Source organism: Mesoplodon bidens, assembly GCF_964165515.1.
Source record: "Mesoplodon bidens genome assembly, chromosome: 3".
NCBI classification, from domain to species: Eukaryota; Metazoa; Chordata; class Mammalia; order Artiodactyla; family Ziphiidae; genus Mesoplodon; species Mesoplodon bidens.
Window position 1 is genome coordinate 13,793,368 of NC_138178.1, and position 20,949 is coordinate 13,814,316.

At 40.3% G+C, this 20,949-nt stretch overlaps 1 protein-coding gene across 12 annotated transcripts in view; it reads right to left on the minus strand.

The window, feature by feature from the left end:
• MLLT10 (MLLT10 histone lysine methyltransferase DOT1L cofactor) overlaps positions 1-20,949 on the minus strand; it is a 244,697-nt gene that overhangs the window by 86,071 nt on the left and 137,677 nt on the right. For all 12 annotated transcript variants that reach the window (XR_014015434.1, XM_081229500.1, XM_081229509.1 and 9 more), the window contains one exon: positions 14,729-14,824. Coding sequence is in view for 11 of the 12 variants with exons in the window: in XM_081229500.1 (XP_081085626.1) it covers positions 14,729-14,824 (96 nt within the window). In the remaining variant the exon portion in view is untranslated. The remainder of the gene's footprint in view (positions 1-14,728; positions 14,825-20,949) is intronic.

Genomic DNA, 20,949 nt, shown 5'->3' on the forward strand with positions numbered 1-20,949 from the left:
AAGGTTTCCACACACTAGAAGCCCCTTCATGGGTGGAGACTGTGGGTGGCGGAGGGGGGAAGCTTCAAAGCCAAAGACGAGAGCGCAGCAACAGGGGTGCAGAGGGCAAAGTGGAGAGGCTGCCACACAGAGGATTGGTGGGGATCAGCACTCACCAGCCCGAGAGGCTTGTCTGCACACCCACCGGGGCGGGCGGGGGCTGGGAGCTGAGGCTCGGGCTTTGGAGGTCAGATTCCAGGGAGACGACTGGGGTTGGCTGCGTGAACACAGCCTGAAGGGGGCTAGTAAGCCACGGCTAACCGGGAGGGAGTCCGGGAAAAAGTCTGGACCTGCCTAAGAGGCAAGAGACCACTGTTTCGGGGTGCGCAAGGAGAGGGGATTCGGAGCACCGCCTAAACGAGCTCCAGAGATGGGCGCAAGCTGCCGCTATCAGCGAGGACACCAGAGATGGGCATGAGATGCTAAGGCTGCCGGTGCAGCCACCAAGAAGCCTGTGTGCAAGCACAGGTCACTCACTACCCATACCTCCCCTCCCGGGAGCCTGTGCAGCCCACCACTGCCAGCATCCCGTGATCCAGGGAAAACTTCCCTGGAAGAACACACAGCGTGCCTCAGGCTAGTACGTCATGCTGGCCTCTGCCGCCACAGGCTTGCCCCGCATTCTGTACCCTTCCCACGCCCCTGGCCTGAGTCAGCCAGAGCCCCCTAATCAGCTGCTCCATTAACCCTGTCCTGTGTGGATGGGGAACAGATGCCCTCAGGCGACCTACAGGCAGAGGCAGGGCCAAATCCAAAGCTGAACCCCGGGACCTACGAAGAATAGAAAGGGAAATTTCTCCCAGTAGCCTCAGGAGCAGCAGATTAAATCTCCACAATCAACTTACTGTACCTGCATCTGTGGAATACCTGAATAGACAACCCACAGCCAACATCGTCCTCAATGGTGAAAAACTGAAACCATTTTCTCTACGATCAGGAACAAGACAAGGTTGTCCACTCTCACCATTATTCAACATAGTTTTGGAAGTTTTAGCCACAGCAATCAGAGAAGAAAAAGAAATAAAAGAAATCCAAATCGGAAAAGAAGTAAAGCTGTCACTGCTTGCAGATGACACGATACTATACATAAGAGAATCCTAAAGATGCTACCAGAAAAGTACTAGAGCTAATCAATGAATTTGGTAAAGTAGCTGGATACAAGATTAATGCACAGATATCTCTTGCATTCCTATATACTACTGATGAAAAACCTGAAAGAAAAATTAAGGAAACACTCCCATTTACCACTGCAACAAAAAAGAATAAAATATCTAGGAATAAACCTACCTATGGAGACAAAAGACCTGTATGCAGAAAACGATGACACTGATGAAAGAAATTAAAGATGATACAAACAGATGGAGAGATATACCATGTTCCTGGATTGGCAGAATCAACATTGTGAAAATGACTCTGCTACCCAAAGCAATCTACAGATTCAATACAATCCCTATCAAACTATCAATGGCATTTTTCACAGAACTAGAACAAAAAATTGCACAATTTGTATGGAAACACAAAAGACCCCAAATAGCCAAAGCAATCTTGAGAAAGAAAAACAGAGCTGGAGGAATCAGGCTCCCGGACTTCAGACTATATTACAAAGCTACAGTAATCAAGACAGTATGGTACTGGAACAAAAACAGAAAGATAGATCAATGGAACAGGACAGAAAGCCCAGAAATAAACCCACACACCTATGGTCACCTTACCTTTGATAAAGGAGGCAAGAATATACAGTGGAGAAAAGACAGCCTCTTCAATAACTGGTGCTGGGAAAACTGGACAGCTACATGTAAAAGAATGAAATTAGAACACTCCCTAACACCATACACAAAAATAAACTCAAAATGGATTAGAGATCTAAATTTAATGCCTGACACTATAAAACTCTTAGAGGAAAACATAGGCAGAACACTCTATGACATAAATCACAGCAAGATCCTTTTTGACCCACCTGCTAGAGAAATGGAAATAAAAACAAAATTAAACAAATGGGACCTAATGAAACTTCAAAGCTTTTGCACAGCAAAGGAAACCATAAAGAAGACCAAAAGACAACCCTCAGAATGGGAGAAAATATTTGCAAATGAAGCAACGGACAAAGGATTAATCTCCAAAATATACAAGCAGCTCATGCAGCTCAATATCAAAAAAAACAAACAACCCAATCCAAAAATGGGCAGAAGACCTAAATTGACATTTCTCCAAAGAAGATATACAGATTGCCAACAAACACATGAAAGGATGCTCAACATCACTAATCAGTAGAGAAATGCATATCAAAACTACAATGAGGTATCACCTCACACCGGTCAGAATGACCATCATCAAAAAATCGACAAACAGGGGCTTCCCTGGTGGCGCAGTGGTTGAGAGTCCGCCTGCTGATGCAGGGGACATGGGTTCGTGCCCCGGTCCGGGAAGATCCCACATGCTGCGGAGAGGCTAGGCCTGTGAGCCATGGCCGCTGAGCCTGTGCGTCCGGAGCCTGTGCTCCGCAACGGGAGAGGCCACAACAGTGAGAGGCCTGCATACCACAAAAAAAAAAAAAAAAAAAAAAAATCAATTAATATAATCCACCATAGCATAAAGAAGAAAAGTCACATATCATACCAACAGATGAGGAAAAAGCACTTGACAAAAGCACCAACATGCTTTATAATAAAAACCCTCAGGAAAAGAAGGAGAGTTTCCTCAACTTGGTAAAGAAACATGTACAGAAAATTTACAGCTAGCATCATACTTAATGGTGAGGTTTCCCACTAATATGAAGAACAAGGCAAGGATTCTACCTCTCACTACTCTATTTCAACATCATACTGGAAGTCCTAGTTTATGTAATAAGACAAGAAAAGAAACTAAAACATATACTGATTAGGAAGAATGAAATTAAACTACCTTTTCTTTCAAAGATAACATAATTGTCTATGTAGAAAATCCAAAATTATTGACCAAAAATATTCCTGGAACTAATAAGTGATTAATGTACCCCATCTTCTTTATTCATTCATCTGTTGATGGACATTTAGCTTGTTTCCATGTCTTGACTACTGTAAACAGTGCTGCAATAAACACTGGGGTGCATATATACTTTTGAACCAAGTTTTTCTCCAGATATATGCCCAGGAGTGGGATTGCTGGTCATATGGTAGCTCTGTTTTCAGTTTTTTAAGGAACCTCCATACTGTTCCAGGAGCCTGTATTCTTGCCTGTTTCCCCCCAGGCCAGCCTCATTCCTCTAACCCCTGTTACCACAAAGATGCATTTTAAGATATGGCATCCAACGAGATCCTCTCACTTGCTAGCAGTCCCCCCCGCAAGTAACAATTAACTATATGGGAGTTTGGGACTGATATATACACACTGCTATATTTAAAACAGATAACCAGGGGCTTCCATGATGGTGCAGTGGTTAAGAATCTTCCTGCCAATGCAGGGGGGACACGGGTTCGAGCCCTGGTCCAGGAAAATCCCACATGCCGTGGAGCAACTAAGCCCGTGCGCCACAACTACCAAGCCTGCACTCTAGAGCCCACGAGCCACAACTACTGAGCTGGCGAACCACAACTACTGATCCCTCGCACCTAGAGCCCGTACTCTGCAACAAGAGAAGCCACTGCAGTGAGAAGCCTGCACACGGCAACGAAGGGTAGTCCCTGCTCAGCAACGAAGACACAACACAGCCAAAAATAAAAATAAATAAATTTATTTTTAAAAAAGCAGATAACCGGGCTTCCCTGATGGCGCAGTGGTTGAGAGTCCGCCTGCCGATGCAGGGGACACGGGTTCGTGCCCCGGTCTGGGAAGATCCCACATGCCGCGGAGCGGCTGGGCCCGTGAGCCATGGCCGCTGAGCCTGAGCGTCCGGAGCCTGTGCTCCACGACGGGAGACGCCACAGCAGTGAGAGGCCCGCGTACCGCAAAAAAAAAAAAAAAAAAAAAAAAAAAAAGCAGATAACCAACAAGGACCTACTGTATAGTACAGGGAACTCTGCTCAATATTTTGTAATAACCTAAATGGGAAAAGAACTTGAAAAAGAATGTATTTAATGAAATTTAAGAAACATTAATTACATGATGTACCATTATGTCATGAGACACTGAGGAAGGAAAAATGCTACCTGTTTAACCATAACCCATTTTTTTAACTTTGATGTATAATTTTACTTAATGTAAAATAAAATGAAAGCATCAAGCCTTGGAAAAAAAAAAGTGATTATAGCAAGGTTGCAGAATACAAGGGTAACATAAAAAAGAAAATTGGTTTCCTATATACCAACAAGGAACAAGTTGAATTTGAAATTAAAAATACAATACCATATACAATAGGTAAATTATACTTAGGTTAAATCTAAAAGAACATGTATAAGGCCTATATGAGGATACAACAAAACTTTGATGAAAAAATTAAAGAAGAACTAAATAAATGGAGAGTTATTCCAACTTCATAGATAAGCTGCCAATATCATCATCAAAATGTCAGTTCCTCGCAACTTCACCTACAGATTCAATACAATCTCAATCAAAATTCCAGCAATTTTTTTTTTTTGGTGTGTGGATATTGACAAACTGATACCATACGTGAAGAGAAGACCCCAATAGCCAACACAATACTGAAAGACAATCTGGAGTACTCACATTACTCAATTTCAGACTCACTATAAAGCTACAGTAATTAAGACATCATAGTATTGATAAAAGAACAGACAACTAGATCATGGAACAGACACAGAACCCAGAAACAGACCCACATGAATACTGTCAACTGATCTCAATACAGTGAAGCAAAAACAGGCTTTTCAAGAAATGGTGCTAGAACATTAGATATCCACATGCAACAAAAATGAATCTAGACACAGAACTTACAGCCCCTCACAAAAATGAACTCAAAATGGATCACAAACCTAAATGTACAACAGAAAACTATAAAACTCCTAAAAAATAACATAAGAGAAAACAGGATAACCCTGGGTTTGGTGATAGCTTTTTACCTACAACACCAAAGGCACAATCCATGAAAGAAAGAACTGGCAAGCTGTATTTCATTAAAATGGAAAACTTCTATGCTGCAAAAGTCACTGTCAAGAAAATGAAAAGATAAGCCACAGACTAGTAAAAATATTTGCAAAAGATATATCAGATAAAAAAGACTGTTATCGGGCTTCCCTGGTGACTCAGTGGTTAAGAATCTACCTGCCAATGCAGGGGACATGAGTTCGAGCCCTGGTCCGGGATGATCCCACATGCCATGGAGCAACTAAGCCCGTGTGCCACGACTAATGAGCCTGTGCTCTAGAGCCCACAAGCCACAACTGCTGAGCCTGTGCTCTAGAGCCCACAAGCCACAACTACTGAAGCCCACGCACCTAGAGCCCGTGCTCCACAACAAGAGAAGCCACCACAGTGAGAAGCCTGCGCACCACAACGAAGAGTAGCCCCCGCTCGCCGCAACTAGAGAAAGCCCACGCACAGCAACGAAGACCCAACACTGCCAAAAATAAATAAATAAATAAATTTATTTTTAAAAAGACCATTATCCAAAATACATAAAGAACTCTTAAAAGTCAACAGTAAGAAAACAACCAATCTGATTTTTAAAAGGGCCAAAAACCTTGAGCCACCTCACCAAAGAAGATATACACAAATGACAAATATGCATAAGAAAAGATGCTACACATCCTACGTCAGCAGAGAAATGCAAATTTTTTAAATAAATTATTTATTTATTTTCGGCTGTGTTGGGTCTTCATTGCTGTGCGTAGGCTCTCCCTACTTTTGGCGAGCGGTGGCTACTCTTTGTTGTGGTGCGTGGGATTCTCATTGCGGTGGCTTCTCTTGTTGCGGAGCACGGACTCTAGCCATACGGGCTTCAACAGTTGTGGCATGCAGGCTCAGCAGTTGTGGCTCGCAGGCTCTAGAGCGCTGGCACAGTAGTTGTGGCGCACAGGCTTAGGTGCTCCACGGCATGTGGGATCTTCCCAGACCAGGGATCGAACCTGTGTCCCCTGCATTGGCAGGTGGATTCTTAACCACTGTGCCACCGGGGAAGTCCAAAAAATGCAAATTTAAACAATGTTAACAACACTAATAACTGGTAAGGATGTAGAGAAAAATAAACTCTATTCATTGTTGGCAGGGATGCAAAATGATTCAGCCATTTTGGAAAACAATTTGGCAGTCTCTTATAAAACTAAACATATGAGGGAATTCCCTGGCGGTCCAGTGGTTAGGACTCTGCGCTTTTACTACTAAGGGCCCAGATTCAATCCCTGGTCAGGGAACTAACATACCACAAGCCATGTGGTGCGGCCAAAAAAAAAACCCAAAAACCAAACAAACAAAAGTAAACCTATGATCCAGCAATTACACTCCTTGATTTTTAACCAAAGGAGGTGAAAAACTGTGTCCACACAAAAATCTGCACGTGGATATTCATGGCAGCTTTATTCATAACTGCCAAAACGTGGAAGCAACCAAGATGTCCTTTTATATGTAGATGAATGGATAAATAAACTGTGGTACATCCAGACAATGGAATATTATTCAGTTGTAGAAAAAAATCAGCTATCAAGCCTTGAAAAGACAGACAAATATTTTTCTGATTTATTTTTAAATTTATTTATTTATTATTTTTGACTGTGTTGGGTCTTTTTTGCCATGTGTTGGGTCTTTTTCTTTTTTGTGTGGGCTTTCTTTAGTTGTGGTGAGTGGGGGCTACTCTTTGTTGTGGTGTGCAGGCTTCTCACTGCGGCGGCTTCTCTTTGTTGCAGAGCACGGGCTCTAGGCGCACAGGCTTCAGTAGCTGTGGCTCACAGGCTCTACAGCACAGGCTCAGTAGTTGTGGTACATGGGCTTAGGTGCTCCGCAGCATGTGGAATCTTCCTGGCCCAGGGCTAGAACCTGTGTCCCCTGCATTGGCAGGCGGATTCTTAACCTCTGCACCTCCAGGGAAGCCCAAGACAGATGAATCTTGAATGGATATTACTAAGTGAAAAAATCTAGTCTGAAAAGGCTACATATTATATGATTCCAACTATATGACATTCTGAAAAAGGCAAAATTATGAAGATAGTAAAAATTTTTGTGGTTTTCAGGACTTGGGAAGAAGGAGGAATCAACAGGTAGAAGACAGAGGATTTTTAGGGTAGTGAAACTATCTGCAGGATACTATAATGGCAGATACATGTTATACATTTGTTAAAAACCAGAGAATAGAAGGTACAACATCAAAACTGAACCCTAATGCCAACTGTGGATTTTAAGCCTTAATGATGTGTCAGTGGAAGTTCACAGATTGTAACAAATGTATCACTCTGGTATGGGATGCTGACAATGGGGGAAGGTGTCAGGAGTTACAAAGGAAATCTCTACACTTTCCGGTCAATTTTTCTCTGAATCGAAAACCACTCTAAAAAATAAAGTTTTTTTTAAGCTGCCTATTTTAGAGAAAAGAAAGGTCTTGAATAAATTCATATTACACCTTAATAAATTAGAAAATGAAGAGTAAAAGAAACCCAAAGCAAGCAGTAAAAAGGAAAAAATAAAATTAGAACTGAAATCACTAAAATATAAAACATAATAATAACAGTGAAATATCACTGGAACCAAAAGCTAATAATTTAAGATCATAAAAATTCATAGCCAGCCTGGCTAGAAAAAAGAGAAAAGACTGTCAAAGCACACTCAAGAAGAAACAGATAACCTGAATATAGCCTTATATCTATTTTTTTAAATGAAATTACAGATGAAAACGTTCCCCTAAAGAAAACTCTAGGCCCAGATGGCCTTTAAAGAGAATACTAGCGGGAGTTCCCCAGCGGTCCAGTGGTCAGGATTCCGCACTCTTACTGCCAAGGACCCAGGTTCAATCCCTTGTCAGGGAACTAAGATCCCACAAGCTGTTCAGTGCAGCAAAAAGAAAAAAAAAAAAGTGAATACTATCAAACATTAAGAAATATTACCAAATTTACATAAACTCTTCCAGAAAACAAGAGTGAATACCTGCAATGCATTCTATAAGGCCACCATTCCTTTTGACACCAAAACCAAAGACATTGGGGCTTCCCTGGTGGCGCAGTGGTTGAGAGTTCGCCTACCGATGCAGGGGATGCGGGTTCGTGCCCCAGTCCGGGAAGATCCCACATGCCGCGGAAGGGCTGGGCCCATCAGCCATGGTCACTGAGCCTGAGCGTCCGGAGCCTGTGCTCCACAACGGGAGAGGCCACAACAGTGAGAGGCCCGCGTACCGAAACAAAAAACAAAACAAAACAAAACAAAACCCAAACCAAAGACATTGTAAGAAAATATGTAAGAAAATATGGGTCAATATTCCTCATGAATACAGAGGCAAAAATTCCTGTACAATTTCTAAAAGTAGAATCAAACAGTATATAAAAATGGTAATGCATCAAGACCAAGTGGGATTTCCCCAGGAATGCAAGGTTTTTTAACACTGAAAAATCAACCCTTGGAAAATCAACGTACTTCATCAAATTTACAGATTAAAAAAGGAAAAAAATCAATCAATATATCTATTAAAAATATATAAACAGTCTCTTCAGCAAGAGGTGCTGGGAAACCCTCATGTCAATCAATGAAATCAGAACACTCTGACACCATATACAAAAATAAACTCAAAATGGCTTTAAGATCTAAATGTAAGACATAACACGTTTTTATAAAACTCCTAGAAGAGAACATAGGCAAAACATTCTGTGACATAAATCATAACAATATTTTCTTAGATCAGTCTCCCAAGGCAAAAGAAATAAAAGCAAAAATAAACAAATGGGGCCTAATCAAACTTAAAAGCTTTTTGCACAGTGAAGGAAACCATCAACAAAACCAAAAAAAACCTACAGGGCTTCCCTGGTGGCGCAGTGGTTGAGAGTCCGCCTGCTGATGCAGGGGACACGGGTTCGTGCCCCAGTCTGGGAAGATCCCACATGCCGCGGAGCGGCTGGGCCCGTGAGCCATGGCTGCTGAGCCTGCGCGTCCGGAGCCTGTGCTCTGCAACGGGAGAGGCCACAACAGTGAGAGGCCCGCGTACCGCCAAAAAAAAAAAAAAAAAAAAAAAGTGTGGTGAACCAACAGTAAAGGAACACTGTCCTCCTAAAAGTTATCCATGGCTCAAATCCTCTACCATCCATCCACCAGGTCAAGAAGGAGACCACACTACCTGCCCCTTTCAAATATTCAAAGCCTGGGCTTCCCTGGTGGCACAGTGGTTAAGAATCTGCCTGCCAATGCAAGGGACACGGGTTCAATCCCTGGTCCAGGAAGATCCCACACGCCACAGAGCAACTAAGCCCGTGAGCCACAACTACTGAGCCCGTGTGCTGCAACTACTGAAGCCCATGTGCCTAGAGCCCATGCTCCGCAACAAGAGAAGCCACCGCAATGAGAAGCCCGCACACCACAACGAAGACCAAACACAGCCATACATACATACATACATACATACTCAAGGCCTCACCAGATTATCTTCCTTAAATCTCCAAGGGTTAATCTGATTATGACTTTACCAAAAGACAGACTCCAGGTCAATCCTCACCTGTCTCTTTGCCACTCACTAACAGAAAGCCCAGAATCCAGTTTAACCCTCACCTGCGTCTTTCCCACTCAGCCATGAACATTTTGTCCACACACCCCCGCCACTCCCTCCTCAACAGCTGAAACCCTTCCACTGTTCTCTCTGGAACTCAGAATTATCAGGAAAAGCTGCTATATTAAACTCAACCTTGGGACTGCCATGGTGATCCAGTGGTTAAGACTCCGCACTCCCAATGCCGGGGGCCCAGGTTCGATCCCTGGTCAGAGAACTAGACTCCCACGTGCTGCAACTAAGACATGGCACAGCCCAATAAATAAATAAATATTAAAAAATAAATAAACTCCACTTTTTCTCAGAGTATTCCCTACAGACTCTTGATCTAACAACATCAGGGGTCTCACCTGGACATCTTGTCTACCTCACAGCTACTTCAAGTAATGGATACTCTACTCCGGCTACTCTACTCTGGTTCCACTGGCTGTGCAGGGGGGCTGGCTTCTCTTGCTCTTCAATGCTGATTCTAAACCCCTCTCTCTCTCTAAAGCCCTCCAGGTATAAAACCTCAAAACATCAGACCTTATCACTCACTAGGTCTCACCGTTACAGTTAGTATCAATCCCTTAGAGCAGAATTTGGAAAAGTACAAGCTTAGTTGTATTTTGGGTCTTATTTGAGGCACACGGGATCTTTGTTGCCAAGTGTGGAATCTTCATTGCAGTGCGTGGGATCTTTAGTTGCAGCAGGCGGGATACAGTTCCCTGACCAGGGATCAAAGTCAGGGCCCCTGCATTGGCAGCACTGGACCACCAGGGAAATCCCAGGATTTTGTTGTTGTTGTTGAATTGTATGAGCTGTTTGTATATTTTGGAAATTAAGCCCTTGTCGGTCGCATCATTTGCAAATATTTTCTCCAAGTCCGTAGGTTGTCTTTTTGTTTTGTTATTGGTCTCCTTTGCTCTGCAAAAGCTTATAAGTTTGATTAGGTCCCATTTGTTTATTTTTGCTTTTATTTCTATCGCCTTGGGAGACTGACCTAAAAAAACACTGGTACGATTTATTTCAGAGAATGTTTTGCTTGTGTCCTCTTCTAGGAGTTTTATGGTGTCCTGTCTTATATTTAAGTCTTTAAGCATTTTGAGTTTATTTTTGTGTATGGTGTGAGGGTGTGTTCTAACTTCACTGACTGACATGCAGCTGTCCAACTTTCCCAACACACTTGCTGAAGGGACTGTCTTTTACCATTGTATATTCTTGCGTCCTTTGTTGAAGGCTGTCCATAGGTGTGTGGGTTTATTTCTGGACTCTTTATTCTGTTCCACTGACCTGTATGTCTGTTTTTGTGCCAGTACCACACTGTTTTGATTACTGTAGCTTTGTAGTATTGTCTGAAGTCTGGGAGGGTCATAACTCCTGCCTTGTCCTTTTTCCTCAGGATTGCTTTGGTGATTCTGGGTCTTTTATAAAGTTTCCATATAAATTTTATGATTATTTGTTCTAGTTCTGTGAAAAATGTCATGGGTAACTTGACAGGGATCACATTAAAACTATAGATTGCTTTGGGTAGTATGGCCATTTTAACAATATTAATTCTTCCAATCCAAGAGCAGGGGATATCTTTCCATTACTTTGAATCATCTTCAGTTTCCTTTATTAAGGTTTTGTAGTTCTCAGCATATAAGTCCTTTACCTCCTTGGTGAGGTTCACTCCTAAGTTTCTTTTTCTTTTTTTTTTTTTTTTGAAGCAATTTTAAAAGGGATTGTTTGTTTGCATTCCCGTTCTGTTATTTCACTGTTACTGTAAAGGAATGCAACTGATTCCTGTATGTTAATCTTGTATACTCTTACCTTGCTAAATTTGTTTATCAGTTTTTGTGTTGAGTCTTCAGGGTTTTCTACATATCGTATCATATCATTTGTGTATAATGACAACTTTACCTCTTCCCTACCAGTCTGAATACCTTTATTTCTTTTTCTTGTCTGATTGCTGTGGCTAAAACTTCCAATACTATGCTGAAGAGAAGTGGTGAGAGTGGGCATCCTTGTCTTGCTCCAGATTTCAGCAGGAATGCTTTCAGCTTTTCAACGCTGAGTATTACATTCGCTGTGGGTCTGTTGTAAATAGCTTTTATTATGTTGAGATATGTTCCCTCTAGAACCACTTTTGCAAGATGCTCATCATCGCTAATTATTAGAGAAATGCAAATCAAAACCACAATGAGGCACCACTTCACACCAGTCAGAGGGGCCACCATTAAAAAGTCTACAAACAACAAATGCTGGAGAGGGTGTGGAGAAAAGGGAACACTCTTATACTGTTGGTGGGAATGTAAATTGGTGTGGCCACTATGGAAAACAGTATGGAGGTTCCTCAAAAACTAGAGTTGCCATATGATCCAGCAATCCCACTCCTGGGCATATACCCAGACAAAACTATCATTCGAAAAGCTACATGCACCCTTATATTCATAGCAGCTCCATTTACAATAGCCAAGACGTGGAAGCAACCTAAATGTCCATCAATAGACAAATGGACAAAAAAACATGTGGTATATACTGGGTTGGCCAAAAAGTTTGTTCCGATTTTTCCATAAGTTTTTACAGGAAAACCCAAACGAACTTTTTGGACAACCCTACACACACACACACACACACACACACACACACACACACACGTGCGCGAATATTGCCCAGCCATTAAAAAGAACGATATAATGTCATTTGCAGCAGCATGGATGGACCTAGGGATTATCATACTAAGCGAAGTAAGTCAGAAAGAGAAAGACAAATATCAGATGATATCACTTATATGTGGAATCTAAAATACAACACAAATGAACTTATCTATGAAACAGAAACAGACTCACAGACATAGAGAACAGACTTGTGGTTGCCATGCGGGAGGGATGTGGAGGAGGAAAGAATTAGGAGTTTGGAGATTAGTAGATGCAATCCATTATATATAGGATGGATAAATAACAAGGTCCTACTGTACAGCACAAGGAACTATATTCAGTATCCTGTGATAAGCCATAATGGAAAAGAATATGAAAAAGAATATGTATATATGTATGGCTGTGTCACTTTGCTATACAGAAAAAATTAATACAACACTGTAAATCAACTATACTTCAATTTAAAAAAAGAACAAATACCATACCCAAAACTGAATTCCTCTTCTTCCCCTAAACCTACCACACCCACAGTCTTTCACATCTTTGTCAACAGCAGTTCCATTCCTTCTAGTTATGTGGGCTAACATCTTTGGAATCATCTTTGGATCCTCTTTCTCTTACACCTTTTATCTATAGGAAAGTTATGTGGGTTCTACTTTTGAATGTGTTCATAACCTGATCACCTTTCACCACCCTCCAGTGTCACCACCATCCCTTTCTGGATTATTGCAGTAACCTCCTAATGGCCTCCCTCCTTTCATTCTTAACTCTCTATAGTCCATTTACAACAAAGCAGCCACAGGTTCTTACAAAACCGAAGTAACATCATGTTACATCTCAGATCAGAACTCTTTAATGGAGGGGTCCCCAATCCCCAGGCCGGTACCAGTTCGTGGCCTGTTAGGAACCAGGCCGCACAGCAGGAGGTGAGTGGCAAGCAAGCAAGCGATGCTTCATCTGTATTTACAGCCGCTCCCCACTGCTCACATTACTGCCTGAGCTCCGCCTCCTGTGATCAGCAGCGGCATTAGATTCTCATAGGAGCGCAAACCCTACCGTGAACTGCACATGTGAGGCATCTAGGTTGCGTGCTCCTTATGAGAAGCTAATGCCTGATGATCTGAGGTGGAGCTGAGGCAGTGATGCCAGCACTGGGGAGTGGCTGCAAATACAGATGATCAGTAGCAGAGAGGTTTGACTGCAGAGACCATAATAAATCAATCGCTTGCAGACTCATATCAAAACCCTATCAGTTAGTGGCAAGTGAAAACTAGCTCAGGGCTCGCACTGATTCTGCATTATGGTGAGTTGTATAATTACTTCACTATATATTACAATGTAATAATAATAGTAATAAAGTGCACAATAAACTTAATGCACTTCAATCATGCCAAAACCATCCCCCCACCACCCCCCATCTGTGGAAAAATTATCTTCCACAAAACCAGTCCCTGGGGCTTCCCTGGCGGCGCAGTGGTTGAGAATCTGCCTGCCAATGCAGGGGACACGGGTTCGTGCCCTGGTCTGGGAAGATCTCACATGCCGCGGACCAACTATGCCCGTGAGCCACAACTGCTGGGCCTGCGCATCTGGAGCCTGTGCTCCTCAACAAGAGAGGCCGCGACAGTGAGAGGCCCATGCACCACGATGAAGGGTGGCCCCTGCTCGCCGCAACTAGAGAAAGCCCTCCCACAGAAACGAACACCCTACACAGCCAAAAATAAAAACATAAATAAATAACTTAATTAATTGGGAAAAAAAAAAAAAAAACAGTCCCTGGTGCCAAAAAGGTTGGGGACTGCTGCTCCAATGGCTGTCTTTTCACTCAGACTAAACACTATGTCCTTCCAGTGGCTTATACAGCCCTACTGGCCTCTCCTCCTGCTGCACCCCTCCCACCTCCCTGTCTTACTCTGTCCCAGCTGCCCACCACCATCCTCACTTGTTTTCTTGTTTACCACATGATTATCATCTTAATAATATTTAACATTTACTAAGTAATACTTACTATGAACCAGACATTTTTCTAACTGCTTTATATGCATTACCTCATTCAGTTCCAACAATTATCTCCCCCACTTTAACGAATGATGAAATTGAGTTACAAAGAGGTAAATTAACCTAAGAGCTTGGTCTGTAAGTGGTGAAGCCAAAATTCAAAAGCACAGGTGGACAAAGCCCAGTGCACAGCCCAAAGTTTACATCTCAATGATGCCCCCCCACTTGTTATCCCCACTTAACATTCTTCAGAAATAAGCATAGAATAAACAGAAGATAGAATAAAGGACTAAGAATGGAAAACCTAAAGCACCTGATGTAGGGTTAGAGAGGTGGAAATGCTTAGAAGGAACCAGGACACTTCCTCAAGTATTTTCAAAATGCAGCACGTAACTAGTTAAATGGTAAAAGTCAGCACATAACTAGTTATTATGTAGAACAAAATATGACACTTAAAACTTACTTTTTCTGTAGTAACAGTCAAGGAAGGAACCAATGCAGGTGATGGTTCTGGTTGCTTCTTGTGTTTTTGTTTGTGTTTGTCCTTTTCTTTGTATTTCTAAAAGCGAATAGAAGTAAAATCCAGTTTAAATTTAAATCATAACCCACATATATATAGTAAAGATGAGATTTCTATATAACTGTGTTTAAGTAATTTACGGCGTTAACGAATGTTTGTCGACAACAACAAAATCACTTCTAACCATGATCTTACTATTTTATATATAAACAACACTGGTGATATCCTTATGGCATGACTACATGCATTGCTGTATATTAAACTATATAGCAATGCCGGTGTAACTTATTTTAAGGTGACTTCAGCCCCCTTACATCCGTTTCATGACATGCACCATCACATCACCATGATGTCGGATCTCCACCACCATGTGCATTAAATTCTGTGGCCCACAAACCCGAAGACAGGGCACAGAGACGCAGGCAAAAAATTCTCTCTGAGGTTTACTCCGAAAACAGATGAATTAGTCATCTCTGCTACAAGTGATGAATTGAAATAGAACAAAGGAATTCAATTAATAAGAAATTGATTACATATTAGGAGCCCCCCCTTATTTAACGCCAAAAACTTGTAACGAAATCATTCTCAGATGTTTGAATCAGTGGGTAAGAGTCAGTATTGGGTGTGAAGTTTACTACTATTTAGTTAATTCAACTTATTTGTCATAGTTCATAAATTTAAACATTCAGAGCACTTAATCTATTCAAGGCATGAAAGAATAGTATCACTGGCCCTGCCCTAAAACAGATTACATACCAGCAAAACAAAAAGCATAAAAATTAAGGATAGATGTTTTACTATAATACCCACAAGTACTGCCACTCTTTGCTTTTAACTCCTGATTTAATAAGTACATTAGATATCTTTTGACTGCAATGTTAATACCTTAGTAAAAGAAAATGTAAAATAACACAATAATAGTTTTTATTCAGAATTTTTTAGGAAACTTTCTTACTATGAAGATATTTTAACTGTGACAGATCATAAGATCATAAGGACTCATGCCTCCAATTCTTTGTAATAGGATGTCATGGACAAGTTCTGGAGCCAAGAAGAGCCTTGAGAAGTCTTCTATGTCTTTGACCTTTGCCCCCTGAGATCCCAGTCATCATGTAAAGAGTCTGAATAAGAACAAGATAAACAATCTCTACAATCTTGGAAAGCACAGAGAGTAAAAAGTAAAGTATGCATGTGTAAATCTATGAAAATGTGAATGTATGGAAGTCATCATGAAATAACACAGAACTTTGGTCCTTTGTAATACACCAAGAAATACATCCTGAGATGAGGATTGCAAATGCTCAGTGGAAGACACTATCAATAGATTATATTCATAATATTGGCCAGTAAAATATGAATCAACGCAGTCCAATGACTTTCACACTAAAAAGATAGGCTGATTTTAAGAGAACAATAGAAAAGGAAATTCCAGGAAAATATTCAATTAATATAAATATTTAGCGTATGACAAAGATGGGATTCCAAATCAGCAAGGAAAGATTGAAATTATTTAATAATGGTACTACAATAACTGGTTAATAATTTAGGGGAAAGTATCTTATACAAAGTAAGACAAAATCCAAATGGATTACTTTAAAGAGTTAAATAAAAATTAAAATAATCTAAGGTTAAAGAAATTTTTTTTTTTTTTTTTTTTTTTTTTTTTTTTTTTTTGCGGTATGCGGGCCTCTCACTGTTGTGGCCTCTCCCGTTGCGGAGCACAGGCTCCGGATGCGCAGGCTCAGCGGCCATGGCTCACGGGCCCAGCCGCTCCGCGGCATATGGGATCCTCCCAGACCGGGGCACGAACCCGTATCCCCTGCATCGGCAGGCGGACTCTCAACCACTGCGCCACCAGGGAGGCCCCAAGAAAATATTTTTTAAAACTTTAAAGAACGAAAGACTTTTTCTAAGAGTAAAAAACTCACTACAAAATCAGAAATGGATACCATATACTAACTCACATATATGGAATCTAAAAAAAATGGTACTGATGAACCTAGTGGTGGGGCAGAAATAAAGACACAGACATAGAGAACGGACTTGAGGACACAGTAGGGGGAGGGGAAGCTGGGACGAAGCGCAAGAGTAGCACTGACATATATACACTACCAAATGTAAAACAGATAGCTAGTGGGAAGCTGCTGCATAGCACAGGGAGATCAGCTCAGTGCCTTGTGACCACCTAGAGGGGTGGGATAGAGAGGGTGGGAGGGAGGCTCAAGAGGGAGGGGATATGGGGATATATGCATACATACAGCTGATTCACTTTGTTGTACAGCAGAAACTAACAGAACATTGTAAAGCAACTGTACTCCAATAAGATTAAAAAGAAAATCAGAAATGGAAAAGGCAGTTTTAGCTATTCAAATTCAAAATACTTCTACATCAATTTAAAAACCATTAAAAAGCTAAAAACAAACTGAGAGGTGAGTTAATATGTTCTGTATTTCAGTGCTGTTTAAATTTTTTATATATCATTAAGAAAATATATATATACCATAAAACAATGTACAAAGGGCAGTTTATAAAAGAAACAGAGTCACTAAACAACAATAACAAAGAATGTGCAACCCAACTACTAGAGAACTTAACGGTAATATTTTTCTATTACCTAGTGATCAAAATTGTTGGGCTTTTGTTTATAATAAGACCCAATGTCGCCCAAGTTACAGTGAAATGAGTACTTGCATACATTACTTGAGAGAATGTAAAAATGCAAAGGACCATTTTAAAGGTAAGAATCAGAAACCATGAATACATTATCTGATCTAGTAATTTCACCTCTAGGAAGTGAACAAAGGTTTAAATACAGTTTATTATGCTACTATTTGTGATGATAAAAAACCTGAAAACAATCTGAATGTCCAACGACACAGATGTGGTTGAAAAAAATTATTATACAACCATGTAATGGCCACTTAAAAAGCATGTTCTGAAGGAATATTTAAAGATTTGGGAAAATGGTTAATATGATATGAATTTTGCTTTAAAATTTTATGCAAGGAGCCAAAGACATCTGAGAAAGAAGAACAAAGCTGGAGGCATCACAGGCCCTGATTTCAAACTATACTGCAAAACTATGGTAATCAAAATACTATGGTACTAGAACAAAAACAGACACACAGATCAATGGAACAGAAAAGAGTCCAGAAATAAACCCACGCTTACATGGTCAGTTAATCTATAACAAAGGAGGCCAGAATATGCAAGGAGGAAAAGACAGCCTCTTCAATAAATGATGTTGTGAAAATTGGACAGCTACATGCAAAAGAGTCAAACTAGACTACTTTCTTACACCATATACAAAAATAAACTCAAAATGACTTAAAAAGAAGACCTGAAACCATAAAACCAGAAGAAAACATAGGCAGCACGCTTTTTGAAACTGGTCTTAGCAGAATCTTTCCAGATATGTCTCCTGAGGCAAGGGAAGCAAAAGCAAAAATAAACAAAAGGGACTACATCAAATTGAGAATGGAAAGCTTTTGCACAGTGAAGGAAACCAGCAACAAAATGAAAAGGCCATCTACTGAATGAGACAAGATACTTGCAAACAACATATCTGATAAGGGATTAATATCCAAAATACACAAAGAACTCATACAAATCAACATCCAAAAACCAACAACCCAATTAAAAAATAAGCAGAGGACCTGAATAGACATTTTTCCAAAGAAGACATACAGATGGTCAACAGACACATGAGAAGATGCTCAGCATCACTAATCATCAGGGAAATGCAAATCAAAACCACGATGAGATACCACCTCACACCTGTCACGATGGCTATCATCAAAAAGACAACAAATAGTAAGTGTTGGCAAGGATGCAGAGAAAAGAGAACCCTTGTGAACTGTCGCTGGGATTGAAAATTAGTGCAGCCACTATGGAAAACAATGTGAAGATTCCTCAAAAAATTAAAAATAGAATTGCCATATGATCCAGCAATTTCATTTCTGTGTATTGACACAAAGAAAACAAAAACATTAATTCAAAAAGACATATGCACAATGTTCATTGCAGCATTATTTGCAATAGCCAAGATATGGAAGCAACCTAAGTGGCCATCAGTAGATAAATGGATAAAGAAGACAGTATGTGTGTGTCATATTACTCAGCCATTAAAAAAATAAAATCTTGCCATTTTACATGAATGGATTTAGACAGTATTATACTAAGTTAAATAAGTCAGACTAAGAAAGACAAATACCATATAACCTTACTTTTATGTGGAATCTAAAAAACACAACAAACAAACTGAACGAAAACAGACTCAGATGCAGAGAACAAACTGAGCGGGGTGTGGGAGAAAACTTCCAGCTATAAAATAAGTGAGCAAAGGGGCTATAATACACACCATAAAGAATATGGTCAATAACATTGTTAAGAAATTTGCACAGGGACAGATGGTTACTAGACTTATTATGGCGATCATTTCATAATGTACGTAAATATCAAATCACTACATAGTACACCTAAAACTAATATAATACTGTACATCAACTATGTTATTTCCATAAAAAATAAATTTAATAAATAAGTGAATAAAATTTTATGCAAAAAGAGAGTACCAACCAGAAGGAAATAAACAAATACTGAATATTTTTTATGTAAAACCATAGGTAAGGACAACCAATGTCACTCCTAAATATATCAGTGTGTATAATTAACAATAAAAATAATCAGAATTGTAGCAATTTGTAATTTACAAATATATATATTATCTCGTTTAATCCTTAAAACAGCCCTGTAAGGATCTATTTTTACAGATCACAAAGGAATGGCTTAAACAAGCACAAAATAGACTTTAACCTACACCTCCCAAGAAAGTTAACTGAAACCTTTAAAAAAATTTTTTTTTTTAAATTTAAAGAAAAATGTAGGTAAGCTACCCATGATGATGAATTATAAAATGGAAATTTGGACTTCCCTGGTGGTGCAGTGGTTAAGAATTCACCTGCCAATGCAGGGGACACGGGTTCAATCCCTGGGTCTGGGAAGATCCCACATGCTGCAGAGCAACTAAGCCCATGCGCCACAACTACTGAGTCTGTGTTCTAGAGCCCACGGGCAGCAACCACTGAGCCCACACGCCACAACTACTGAAGCCCGTGCACCTAGAGCCCGTGTTCCGCAACAAGAGAAGCCACCACAATGAGAAGCCCATGCACTGCAACGAAGAGTAGCCCCTGCTCGCCGCAACTAGAGAAAAGCCCACGTGCAGCAACGAAGACCCAATGCAGCCAAAAAACAAAAAACAAAATAAAAAAGGAAATTTGAAAGAGTAGGGGAAAGAAGAAAGATATAAAAGAAGGGAGAGAAAATGTTTCCATTTTAAAGTAGCTTCAGCTCCAGAATGAACTATTTTCCATGTAGAAGCTAGGGACAATACAGGAGTTTTTAACCTAAGTTTAGAGCAAGATAAACAACTAAGAGACATCCAGTGTTTCCAGTGTTCAAACTGGAATGGGTAAAGAAATTAACTGTTAAAGGAAAACTAAAGTACAATACAGTAAAGATAACACCTGAAATAAGTTCATGTCTTCAGACACAGAGAAATCAGATATCTCAGAGTTTGAAAAGTACACATGCAATCACTGAACAACTAGTAGAAATATTGGGGGTAAATTAGAAAGCGAATTCTAAAAGGAATGCAATATTGGGCTTGAGGTTATTACTTCCCCAGAAAAATTCTAAATTATCAACAAAGATTTGCTCACATGTAGGAAAGAATTTCATCATCACTAAGTGCAAAGAAAAGTTCATCAGGAAGCCCAATATTAGAAATTAAATTTCTAGTAAGGAGAGCGTGTCTAGATTCAATAACCCCCAGCTCTTAAAGAATGGTGATTTGAAATCACATCAAATTTTTCCAATGTTAACGATTCAAAATCAAACAAACAAAACCCAGTGAAAACAACAAACCAAACAGCAACCAAAACTGGGGGAGTGGCAGAGGCAGATAATAATGCATTAAACAAAAACTGGCAAGCAAGCAGTGAAATAGAAGACTTCATAAACAGAGGAGAAAATGCCCTGGACTGAACTATAGAATTCAGCTATTAATAATCCTGCTTCCAAAATTAGCTAAAATTCTGAGAATATCACAAAAACCCCTCATTCTGCAGAGAAGCAATCTTTTCTTTTTGTTTTCCTGCCTA